This window comes from Molothrus aeneus, chromosome 1 (genome assembly GCF_037042795.1).
Source record: "Molothrus aeneus isolate 106 chromosome 1, BPBGC_Maene_1.0, whole genome shotgun sequence".
NCBI classification, from domain to species: domain Eukaryota; kingdom Metazoa; phylum Chordata; class Aves; order Passeriformes; family Icteridae; genus Molothrus; species Molothrus aeneus.
In genome coordinates, this window is record NC_089646.1 from 46,687,767 (window position 1) to 46,699,826 (window position 12,060).

The 12,060-nt window shown below is 33.5% G+C and overlaps 1 protein-coding gene across 1 annotated transcript in view; it reads left to right on the top strand.

The window, feature by feature from the left end:
- The window catches only part of BBS9 (Bardet-Biedl syndrome 9), a 282,783-nt gene that overhangs the window by 68,424 nt on the left and 202,299 nt on the right, over positions 1 to 12,060 (top strand). The window contains exons 17-19 of the mRNA XM_066556456.1: positions 142 to 237; positions 4,420 to 4,592; positions 6,420 to 6,572. Coding sequence (XP_066412553.1) covers positions 142 to 237; positions 4,420 to 4,592; positions 6,420 to 6,572 — 422 coding nt within the window. The remainder of the gene's footprint in view (positions 1 to 141; positions 238 to 4,419; positions 4,593 to 6,419; positions 6,573 to 12,060) is intronic.

Sequence of the window (12,060 nt, forward strand, 5' to 3'; positions counted from 1 at the left end):
ATTTGTTACTTTTGAACCTAAGAAGGGAAACAATCACATTCAATTGCTTGTGCAAAGATTGATATAGTCCTGGCAATGGATTGAGTTTTGCTGAATGCCAGTGTCAAATTACAGAAAACGGTATTTAACTTTCTTTTTCAGACTTTGTTGATCCGTCTGAGGGTGACCAAGCAAATGCTCTCGGATTTCAGTTTTTAACTGGTTCAAAAACCACTCTTCTTGCTTCAAAAACATCACGTAAGTTCTGTCAGTATTAGGGTGAAAGAAGCTTGATTATCAGTTTGAATATGTCCAAAATGAAAATGTGGATCATACAAAAAAGGATCATCAGTGTTTGTAAATTATCACAGGAGTTTCAAAGTGTTAATTGATGGTTTCTTACCTCCTTTCAAAAATAAAATTGTATAACAAAACAAAAAATCATACTCAAAATATAGTACACTACAGTGGTAGTTCTCTGAAGAAATTGGATTTTCTTAAAGCTTTTAGCAATGTTTTTATTCATAAACTAAAACTGTCATTATAATAATGGAAAAACCCCTCATCTTAAAGGAATTTCAACATCTGTGTTTGGAATTAGTCACCTACTGAAATTTTTGAAAGGGATTAAAAAGCAAGTTTCTAGCTTCCCTCTGACTTTGAGTCATCCTTCACTTAAATTAAGCATCAGACCCTACTTGTTTCTCAACATCTGAGTAAATGCCCATCTCTTCTCTTTAGGTGCCTGTATATCTTTGTAAGTAAGAGATTATGGATTCAAGATCCTTCTTATTATGTTTAAAGAGTGTATGAACATGCATGTAGATAAGCTGTTACCTGGTCCAGTATCTCTTGTATAGGGCAGTTTGTGATTTAAGTAGTCCTGTTCCAGCCACCTAAATTTGTGCTCTTTGAAAGAGATAGGTTCTCTTAATTTTCAAGAGTTTATGGTCTTGCTCTGTACAACTGCTCAACTTGCTAAACTCTTTCTTGGCATGTGCCTTGGAACCACATAAGTTCAATTGTGTTTAGCATTTTCCATGCCAGCAGAGCACAACAAATTGAAAAGCTAGAAAAGCAACTGTGCACTGCAGAGGGTTCAGTTGGAACACTCTGTGAATGCTTTGTGGAAACTGCTTTGAGTGAAAAATCACAATTTGGTTTGTCAATGTGAAATTTTTTCAACACTGAGATAATATTCCTTACTGTTTTCAGAAATCCATATTTGTGATGGGCAATATAAATATTGATGGGGTCAGCTGTGACCTATGAAATAATATTTAATACCTTTTGTAATGTAATCATATGTGTTAAAAACAGAAACCATCTGGAGAGTAATTTTCATTTTACCAAGAATTGTTTTACATTTCTAAGGATCAAATCCATCTGTATTGTTTTTTGTATGCATTATTTACATGCTGTTTTATTGTTACTTTGTTTTTAATATTTCTTTGAATAGGAGATCTTAAACAGATTTAACTAAACTAGAAGTGCAATAATAGTTTTTAAAAATCAAAGAATTGAAAGGATTTGCAAATAACTTTTTCCTGGATTGCAGTTCAAATCTTTGATTTGGACTTTCTCTTACATCGTTGTTAAATCTGATTGCTGTAAGGACAAATTTGTTTCTGTGTAATGAATATAATTTAGTTTCTACTGAAGGCCATAACTTTTAATCACATACACCCCTACCCCCAATCTTCAATCTTTTCCTCTCAGGTTTGTTTATTCACCAGCTAGGAATGACGCTTGCAGTCTTAGAATAAACTTTCCCACACTGCTTTACTTGTGAAGTTTGCTTTATGAAGGAGCTTCACAATGTCTGTTTCTCCTAGTGTGGCTACTCATTTACTGTGTATGGGAATCCTAACTTTAGAAAACAAATGAGTAGTATGATGTCACTTTCTATGTTAGCAGCCTGTTTCCAGTATCCACTTCATGCATTGAACTGAGTGGGTTAGAGAAGGTCTTAGGTGGGGAATGTGCTTATTTGAAATGTAACTAACTAAAACTTATTTAAAGGTAGATATTTGTAAGAACTCTGATAGTCAATCATAATTCAGAATATTTTTATAAACAGAGACTATGGATTATATAAAAGCATTTTTTTGGTAGAATATCATGATACTGAAATGATTGTGCTTGACTGAACAGATCTTCTGTGAAACTAATGAATGTTGATGAAATTATGTATTATTTGATAGGTACTTACTCTGCTATGTAACACTGAGTTTATACTTTGTAAAAGCGCTTGTATAGCATTTTAACTGAGGAAATGTTCTTCAAAAAGAAACCTCTATGTGTAGATAAAATTTTACTAGAAGAAATGGTATTTCAGAAAAGTAAAAGAAGTTTTTAAGGTCAAATCTTATTTCTGGTTTTCCATGAAAGGAGTTTATAATGGACAATGGAAGAAGACCTCTTTTCCAATATTCCTTATCAAATGGACCTTAAGTTCTGAATGGGAAGAGCTGCATGTAGCAATTAAGGTTGCCAGGTTCAGTTGGGTTTCGCTGAAGCTGCAAACAGGAACAACATCTGTTTTCCTGTTAGTTTTTAATTCTATTAGCTAATCCCTTTTAACCAGTGTAGCAATTCAAGATATTACTTCAACTTGTCAAGACTGCTGCAAAGAAACTCAGCCTGAAGTAGGTATTGACAGAAAATATATAATAAAAGTAGCTTGCAGCAGCTAGATTAAGACTTTAAGGCATTTTTTTTTGGGCTGAAAATTTTAAAATTGTGTTTTAATGAAAATTTAAGAGGGCTTGACTGCTAACTGTGGCTGGGGGTTTTTCTTCTGATGTGGGTTTCCTAGCTGAGAAGTGAACTGAATCTTCTAAAGTTCCTACTCGCTGAACAGCTATTCCTAATGCAGGTTGTACTATTTGGACAGCCAATAGTTGTAGTGTGAAAAGACTCTGTAAGCTATTTAATTTATTGGTGCCCGTCAGTTTTCTGCTTTTCTGATAGAGAAATTTCTGAAAATCTGTTGTAATTTTCTGTAATGGAGCTTATTTTAACAAAAAGACTACTACATATTGGTTAACCATCATAAAAGCATGGGATGAACAGAAGCACAGTTACTTATTTTTTCTCTTTCACTGTATTTCTGTTTAAATCATGTGTTTAGTTTAACTACAGATTCTCAGTTTTGTAACGTTTCCAATTCTAATTTGTCCTTTTTGAGACTTGGAACATCACAGAAAAGCAAATGACTGCAATGTTCTCTACTCAGACCATGGTAAAATTAGATTGTGTTTGTATTGACCAACAAACAATGTATGGAAACTAAATGTGCAATTTGGAGGAAATTAGTTTTGTCCTTTTTAAACCATTAATGTATTAGATATGTCAATTATAAATGGAATGACTGTTGATTTGGCCTGAAAACATCTGAGCTAATTTCCGTCAAGGAAAAATCACTTAAGGCAAAGTATGGTCATACATCCAAGTAAGTCCAGCCATTACATTGTGAGTGTTTAAAAAATGGATATTAGGTCGAATGCTATCTTTAGCAGATGGTGTTCTTTTCTTTAACAAGCATGTTTTTAAATAAAACTTGCTTCTTTCCTGTTACACTGTAAACAGAATTTGTCATTTGGTATTCAGTGAAATACATATCCCGGGAATGATGCCAGTGGTAATGTCAAACAATCTTGAATTAGTAATGTTGAGAAAATTTAAAATAAGTACATTCAAGTTTAAAAGAATTCTGGTTAATTTGATTTACTGTGGACCTTTTTAACAAGGGCAAAAAACAGGAACGATTTTGTGTCAAGTTCTCATAGCTACATTTCTATCTATCTTTTTTTTGTTAGTTATTGGCAGATGTGTAATGAAAAGATGTAAGGACCTAATGTTTGAAAATGCTTTTTCTGAAAAAATTAAAATTAAAAGGCTGCTATGATTTTCCACACTGCTTTTCTCAACATTTATTAGTTATTATCAGTTAATTCTGTTAATTAAACTAATAGTAATATTAGTTAATTCTGATTTCATAGAAGCTGGAGAGAGGATTATATGAACATGAACTAGAAATAGAATCTCATTCCACTAGCCTGGTACATTGAAATGCACTAAAATCTGATGAGTTAAATGAATTTGCTGGGACAGATAACACTAGCTATCAGGATTTGGTTTTTCACTTCAGTTTATATTAACACTTTTCATTTCTACACTGAGCCATTTTTACCAAGTCATAGTATGAGTTGGATAAGAATCAATTTCACTAATATTAGTTGTATTTAAAGTGAAGCAGCACAGTTAATAAGATACAAGTATTTCTTTAACACTACTGAATGTACATGTCTTAAGGAAATCTGTAGACTTTGGATACAGTTAACAAATTCTATTTGAGTGTTAGCTAAACTGTTGTGTAGTGAATTTATGTGTCAGAAAACTGTGTTTATTATTCTTTATTTGTTCTTGCACTCAAAGAACGATACAGAATTCAGAGTGATCAGTTGGAAGACCTTTGGCTGGTAACGAAAGAGCTCATACACCGACTACAAGAGCATTTCAAGAAGCAAAACTGCAAGGATTTTGCATGTACGTTTTCTGGTTCAATTCCCCTGCAAGAATATTTTGAACTAATTGATCGACATTTTGAGGTATGTTATATAAAATGTGAATTGCTAATGGTCTGCTAATTTAAAAATACTTTTTAGTGCAATAATTAATCAGATTATAACTATAGTATCACAGGCATTTGGCTTTCAGAAAATACAGTTGTATCTAAGGGAAAGTCCCTTCAGATTTTTAAGAAACTGCCCTTGTAGAAGTATCATTGGAGGCTCAAGGAAGTTTGCTAGACCAGAAATAAAAGAAATGTAATTACTTATTCCTGTTTGGCCATGCAGGTGACAATGAAGAATCTCCAGTAGTTCAGCTAGCTTGTAGGAATAGCTAATCAATTAAAATACATGCATTCTTTCCTCCATACCTTTCCAATAAAAAGAGATAATTGCTATTTGAAAATTTCTGTTAAACTCATATATTTGAGCAAAGCAACAGCCTAGGTAGGTAGGAATGAGACATACTATTGGATGTTTTTTCATGCTGCCAAACTTTCTGCGAGGTGGAGCTGTCACTGCCCAGAAAGATGGAAGGTGTCGTTGGGATTTTCTGGGATATTTTGAGTAGTCAGCCTAGATCCTGGTCTATATTTCAAGCTCTTTCTATTTCTATTTTCTTTCAACTGATTTGAGAAGAAAAAAAATGTTAATTTAAAAAAAAAGTGAATGTTTTTGTAGAAATACCTTAAACCTAGGCTTCTTTAGAGTATATAGCAAGCTTAAATACATTGAAGTTCAAAATACAGGTGTGATTTCTGGGATGCTAATTTAGACTCTAATTATATTGTAGCTGGTTCTTTTAAAATTTCTGAATTTATACTGTAATTATCTGATCTAAAAAATGTCAAATGATCTATTAAAGGCATTCCTATGCTTCCATCCCTGTTAGTTTCAAGATACTGTGGGTTTTTTTTGGCAAGCTTAGGAGAAAATTACCTGAGTTATCCCTTAGCTGAGATGTCCCTTTTTTCTTACTACTTTTAGTAAAACTTCATAGTGTTTCTTTTTCCCTTAGCACCTCTGAACTGTTTATCATAATAATGTACTGGACAGATTGACATCTGCTTATTTTTAAATATAATCTGGTATATAAATTTAAGAAACTTCCCTTTTCTCTTCATTTTGGGGCACTTTTGCCTGCATTTGGAAAGCTGTGTGTCTTGATGCTTCTTCTGCTAGCTATAATGTCAGCTGTACAGAGGTATCACAGCTTTGTGAAAGACTCATCTTTGGTAATTTTTATTTTTGAGGTATGTACTGGAAAGTGTACATCAAGTGCCCAGATAATAAAAATTCTCATTTTATCTTTTAATCATTTTATCATTTAAAGGTTCTTTTGTGAGCACTTCAAGGAATTTTGTTGCTGTTAGCTAATCAGTATAGATAAAAGGAAAGAGGATTTAAATTCCGAAAAAGACAATAATTTAGTCAGTACAGAATTCAGTACTTCTGTTCATACTGAGGGAATAACTGTTTACTTTCTACTGCAATGAATATCAAGTCCAGTACACTGCATATGTGTCATAAATAGCACACCAAACCAAGAAGAAGCCTTTGTGTCTTGGTGGTGAAACTTCATTCTTGTTAATAGGCTTCTAGATGAGATATTTATGCATTTTCACTGGTTATTGTGGCTGTTGACAATTAGTTTTGATTTCAGTGGGAAATGATAATTCTTGAAAGTGTTAAGCTTCACAAGGTGTATAAAGTATGAAACTGGCATAAATGGTATTCATAATTGAGTATTTGAGTATTACGCTCTGTCTCAAAAATTTTCCTATCCTTCTTGCATTTCATTTGGAATGTGCATACATGAATGTATATGACCCTTAACCTGAATTCTTGAAAACCCTTAAATTGCAGCTACGTTTGAATGCTGAGAAGTATCAGGAGCTGTTGTCTGAAAGGGCTGTGCAGTTTCGAGCTATTGAGCGGCGACTGCTGACACGATTCAAGGACAAAACTCCAGCTCCTCTTCAACATCTGGACACCTTGCTAGAAGGAACATTCAGAGAGGTCAGTTTGATTATGAGCCTAACCTTTCTTTATCTTGTTGGTAAAACCTGGCTTAAAGCACATAAGCTATGCTTTCCTGGTTACATTTACCATCCAAGAGACCAGGAAGCAGTAATTTGTTTAACCTAATAGTCCCTGTAACTTTCCAGATGATTTGCAATAGTTTTATTTAATCTGTGACCACAAAATCTTTACTCCTGGGTCATACCAGCTTGACAGCACATCATTCTTTCCTAACTGATGTTGATAGTGTAAATATTTTATAGTTCATGTGAAAATATTTTATAGTTCATAGCTTGTGTAAATATTTTATAGTACACTGTAAACTGGTGGAATGGTTTGGCTGGGGTAACATTCACAACAAAACTGTCTGAGACTGACCATGTCCTTCCTATGGGGATTTATGTTCTAATCATTTCAGAATGTGATATCTGCAGAAGAGCAGTGTTTTTAAAAAATAAATCCTTCCCAAACCATCCCCATACTGAACAAAGAATAAACCAATTTTTCTTCTTGCCTCAGCTCTGTGTTACTTTAGGATAACTTTTTCATGATGTGTCCCTTTTGTAAAAAAGTTATTTTACATGTTTTGTGCTTTTCTGTTGGAGGATCTGATTTTACTTTCTGGCGTTCCTTGTTTGAGAAGCTGAGTCACAATTAGAGTCCTTACTGGAAAAAAGACTTACCTTTGCAGTGTTGTATATCACAACAACTAAAATCCAAAGGTGTTAAAGAAAAAGTATTTCCCCCTACTATTCATCTAAGAAGACATTTTAAATTGGACAAAATTGCCTTTTCATGTATGCTTTTATGTAAGTCAGATTTGCTTTTATTCTAGTCTGTACTGAGTTCACAGTAATATTCCGGTCTTTACTTAGTTCACATGAGTTCACATGAGATGATTTAAGTTTGAAGGTGGGGATTTTCTGGTTGCTTTAATAAATACTAGGTGTTGTGCTAGATGGGTTATTCTTTAATACTTTGAAATGGCATGACTAAATAAGCCTGAAAGATTAACATAAGAGAATTTTTTGATTCTGCTTTTGCTGTGTAGAACTTTTTGCCTTTAAACTTAAGGGCAACTGTGATGTGCTTGACAGTTTCCTTGTGTAGTTGATTTTGAAAGCTGAATTCTGAGAATATGGCATAAGTCAGGTTGTTGAAATAGATGCATGTTGCCAAAGCTTAGTTAATAAAGTCTTTAATACCAACATTAGATGACTACTTTTCTTAACATTACTGTTGTAGGCTTTTTGAATTGGAGTTAGAATAGGTGAAAGAAGAATGAGGAAAAGAGATTTCTTTTCAAAGAACAAATGTTTACATTTTTTCATAATTGTTTAAACTTGGTAGATTTCTTGGTAGATTCCCTTTGTAATTTCTTTTCTTTGTGGGAATCCCCTTCCAAAAAAGAAATGTTGTTATCATTACTATAAAGGAAGTGTAGTAAAATGGTGATTGCCATAGAGACCCCACTGCTGCATGTGTTATTTTGAAAGTGAGAGCTGTGGCAGGATTTAATATTGACTCTTCTCTGGAGGTGAAATGAAATTGCTCAATGTTGCATTTTTGTATTAGAAAAGACCTTGTTTTCTTTAATTCAGTATCATATTCTGTCTTTATTTGAGCAAGTATGTCTAATGCAAATAGTTGAGGTATTCAAAATATGATAAATGTGTTTTCTGAAAAGGAATAATGAAGCTGTTTAAATATGAACAGTATGAAGTCTCACTCCAAAAATTCTTTTAGGCATGTAGCTTTTTGACATTGAAATAAATATGCCTTTTCTTATAATCGTCTGAGAATCTCATATACTCTCTTATGCTAAATATTTTTATAATGAGAAAATAAAAAATTGCCTTGTTTTATTCCCTCATTTTTCACTAAAGTAATTGTTATGTGCAAAGCAAAGCAAGGTTTTGTTACTTCTCACATTGTGTTTTGTACTCAGAAGGGAAATGTCTGTATTTTGGTTTTATAGTGTATTCCAAACCTTTTCATCAAGAGCAGAAAGGGGTTTACAGTTAGTGAGTGTGTGATTTTATTAGTCTTTTTAATGCAGAATTTCCTTGGGCACTATATGAATTACATTCTTAGTAGAATAATTATTATAGTGTAGGATTTTTTTAAAATTGAAACTTTAGTATTATAACCTCTGCAAATCCACAGAGATATAAAGATGCCTTGTATTGCTGCCTGCATTTCCTTGCAGATGTATAACCTTTTTATGAACAACTTTTAAAATACAAATAAAACAATGAATATTCTACTCATGTAGTTTCATTGCCTAGGTGTGATAAATACCTGCTTTAAACATGTTCTGTATGGTTTCTTTGCCCACCTGCAAATTGTTATGAATTTCTGAACTGATTCAAATTTTACAACTGAAGTAGATTGTAAAGGTTAATTTTCAGCTTTTCAGCTTCAAGTAACAGTTATGTTTGTGTGATAGGTAGGTAAATGTACAATGCCAAAGTTATAGATGTCAAACTGGAGAAAATTAATCAAGCTGCATTTCATTCCCTGGTAAAAAGTATTCTATTTATGAAGTAATTTCTTGCATTAATCCTTGTACATTTCCAACAAGGCAGGCCATATTTAGTGCCCCAATAAAATTGCTGATTGGTCTATTAAAAGGAAACTTGAGCTTTACTTTCCATCTTGACAGTAATGAGATGTGTAAGCAGGCATCAGTGCAATGATGAAAAGCTTGTTTTTAGTTTTATAGTCCTGTTTACATTTTCTTCTAGAATTTTACTTTCTGAAGCAATATTTTAGATCTAAATAGATTCAAGTGAGTGTTAACAACAGTTAACAAATAGTGACATCAGGTGTTCCATTCTGGAAGGAAAAGGAAAGCTGTTATGTACATAGTAGTCTTGTACATTTGAAATAGGAAATGTTATTCTTATGATGTTTAAGGAGGATTTGTAGGAAGGTGCTATGAAAATATTAGAAAAAAATTCAATTAGAAATAGATGCCCACTTGATCTGCTAAAAAAAATTTAGATAGGCACTTGAACATGCTGCTAACACTTGCCCTAAAGGATTTTAATAAGATACATTTAAAAGCCATTGAATGGTAGTTGAGATTCCATATACATTTTGTATTTTAAAGGACTTCAAATATGAAATGAGATTGCAGCAAATTTTATGGTAGCTGTTGTAAACACCATGTACTTTGTATAATGCTCCCCTACCAGAGACTTGTTATTGCTTGAAAGTGCAGTTTAATAATCTTTTATGTCTACAATGTGTTTTCTGTCATAATAGAAAAAAATATTCATAGTTTGGCAGTAGCTGCAGGTTCTTACCCTGAAATCTTAATTTTCATGCATTGACTCTTGGCAAACATTACTTGGATTTCCAGGTACAAGCTGGAATTAATAAATGTCATAAAAATGAGATGCTTCAATTTCTTATTTCAACGCACATGGATTTTATCCTGCTGAATATAAGCAATATTTAGCTGTAAGCTGTGTTTAACCCTGTTTGGAAGCCTACCACAGCTACATTCTTTGAGGCAAGGAGGACGATGAATTTTAAATATGGGGTGGAGTTCTCCCAGGGCACTGACTGTTCTTTAGCCACTTTTAAATACTTAAAACATGAATCTGAGACAAGACTGAGCAGTTCCAGTTTACAAAAAAGAATGTTATTAGCAATCACTTCTACCTTGCATTGCTTCTGTTGGTATTACAAAAAAAAGTCAGAAAAAACAAGGCAAATCATGATTTTCCCCATATCCTCACACTTCCAGCATACATAGTATAGTTCCCTTCCTATTCTTTGATGGCTCTATTGTGCAGTACCTCAGGTTTCCCCATGTTTTGAGGTCTCTTCATTCTCATCCTGGAAAACCACTGACTTTCTTGTGCTTCCCAATGATGAGATCTTATCTTTTACCCTGGTCCCACTCTCCCTCTGGCAGTTGCTTATTTGTGCACTGTCAAGCCAGTGCATGAATTAGTGCTGACTGGCAGCAGCCACCTACCCAGAGAAGAGGGATGATGCCCTCTTTCTCAGTAGAAACAACTAAATAGTGTTTCTCACCTCCCATTCTGCTAATTAAAATAAAATAAAAAAATCATATATAGAGGAACTGAATGATTTCTGGCTCTTCATGTTAAAATTTTGTGTGGTCATTGGAAATGACAGTTTCTAGGAATGGGCTGACAGAACAAATCTGACATAAATGACCAGCACAGTTCCATAGCCTTAGACATCTAGACTTAAGAACTGTGTATTTTCCAGATTGGCTCTTTTTAAGATCAGTGATACATTTTACTTTTCCTTCAGGTGCTTTATAAATTTGAGACCATCTTCCATTAGTGAAAGGATTTAACACATTTTTCTAACCAGAACTAATTGATGCTGAAAATGTGCTTCCTTTATTTTCTTGTAATTCAGCTATTCCTCTGTATTCATCTTATTTATTTTAGTATTGAATAACCTGTCTCTCATAAATAGTTGGCTGTAAGTAGTAATAAGGTGATTTTTCAATGTCACTTCCTGATCCTACTCAGTAAACAATTAGAATCTATCCAGATTATTTTGCTGTATTTAGTACACAGTTTGTATTTATCTAATCTTGGTCTTGCATCTTGGAAGTTTTGTATCTGAATTGCTTCTTGAAGAGATAAATGCACATGGGATTTTTTCACCTAAAAACTCTTCTTGAAACAAATAGTCTTTCTGATTTCATGAAGTGCTCATAGGTTTTTCTTTTAAGGTAGTAGGAAATAACACAATTCCTACAGATTTGTTTTCCAGTTTGACTTCCCTCATCTGCTCTCCCTTCTGGAAAGTAAGTGTAGTTTTTTACCATCAGTTTGTTAAAAGTTGTCAACAAACACAATTGCTTCCTGGTAGAGACACCGTAGTTCTTCATTTAGGCTAAAGAAGGCAATTCCATCAGGAGGATCAATTTTAGTTACTTACATGGCAGTAAACTGTATAGGAATTTGTTGCCTGTTACTGAGAAAGCTTTATCCACATATAAAGGTAGCCCTTTTCCTTGAGGACTGAGATGTGAGCTGTCCCCTCATATACAGCCCTGGAAGTTAGTTGGGCAGCTTGGAGCATTCAGTTGAGACTTCTGAAGAAACAAATGCATTTTTGCTGAGGATTTGGAAGCCAGATGTCTCTAAATGAATGCACTGGTTCTTTTAATTAGTAATGTCACAGGACTTGTCCTTTCTCTTTCATGTGGAAGTCTTGAAGAAAGGTGCATATATTTTCAGAACATTGTGAACTTCATTACACAGCTTTTCTTTGACATAGCCTAATTTAAACAGAAAGAGGGACTATCTCATGGTTTTGAGATGAAATTTAAGCAACTGTACTATGAATGCCGGCTGCAAAAACTTAGGACTGGCCCATAGTTTTATGTTGCAGCACAAGATTGATGCTTAAATGTCCTTACTTTTGTTGTTTATTGTTGGTGTGTGGGTTTTTTTGGTTTTTTTTTTTTTTTTTTTGGTTTTTT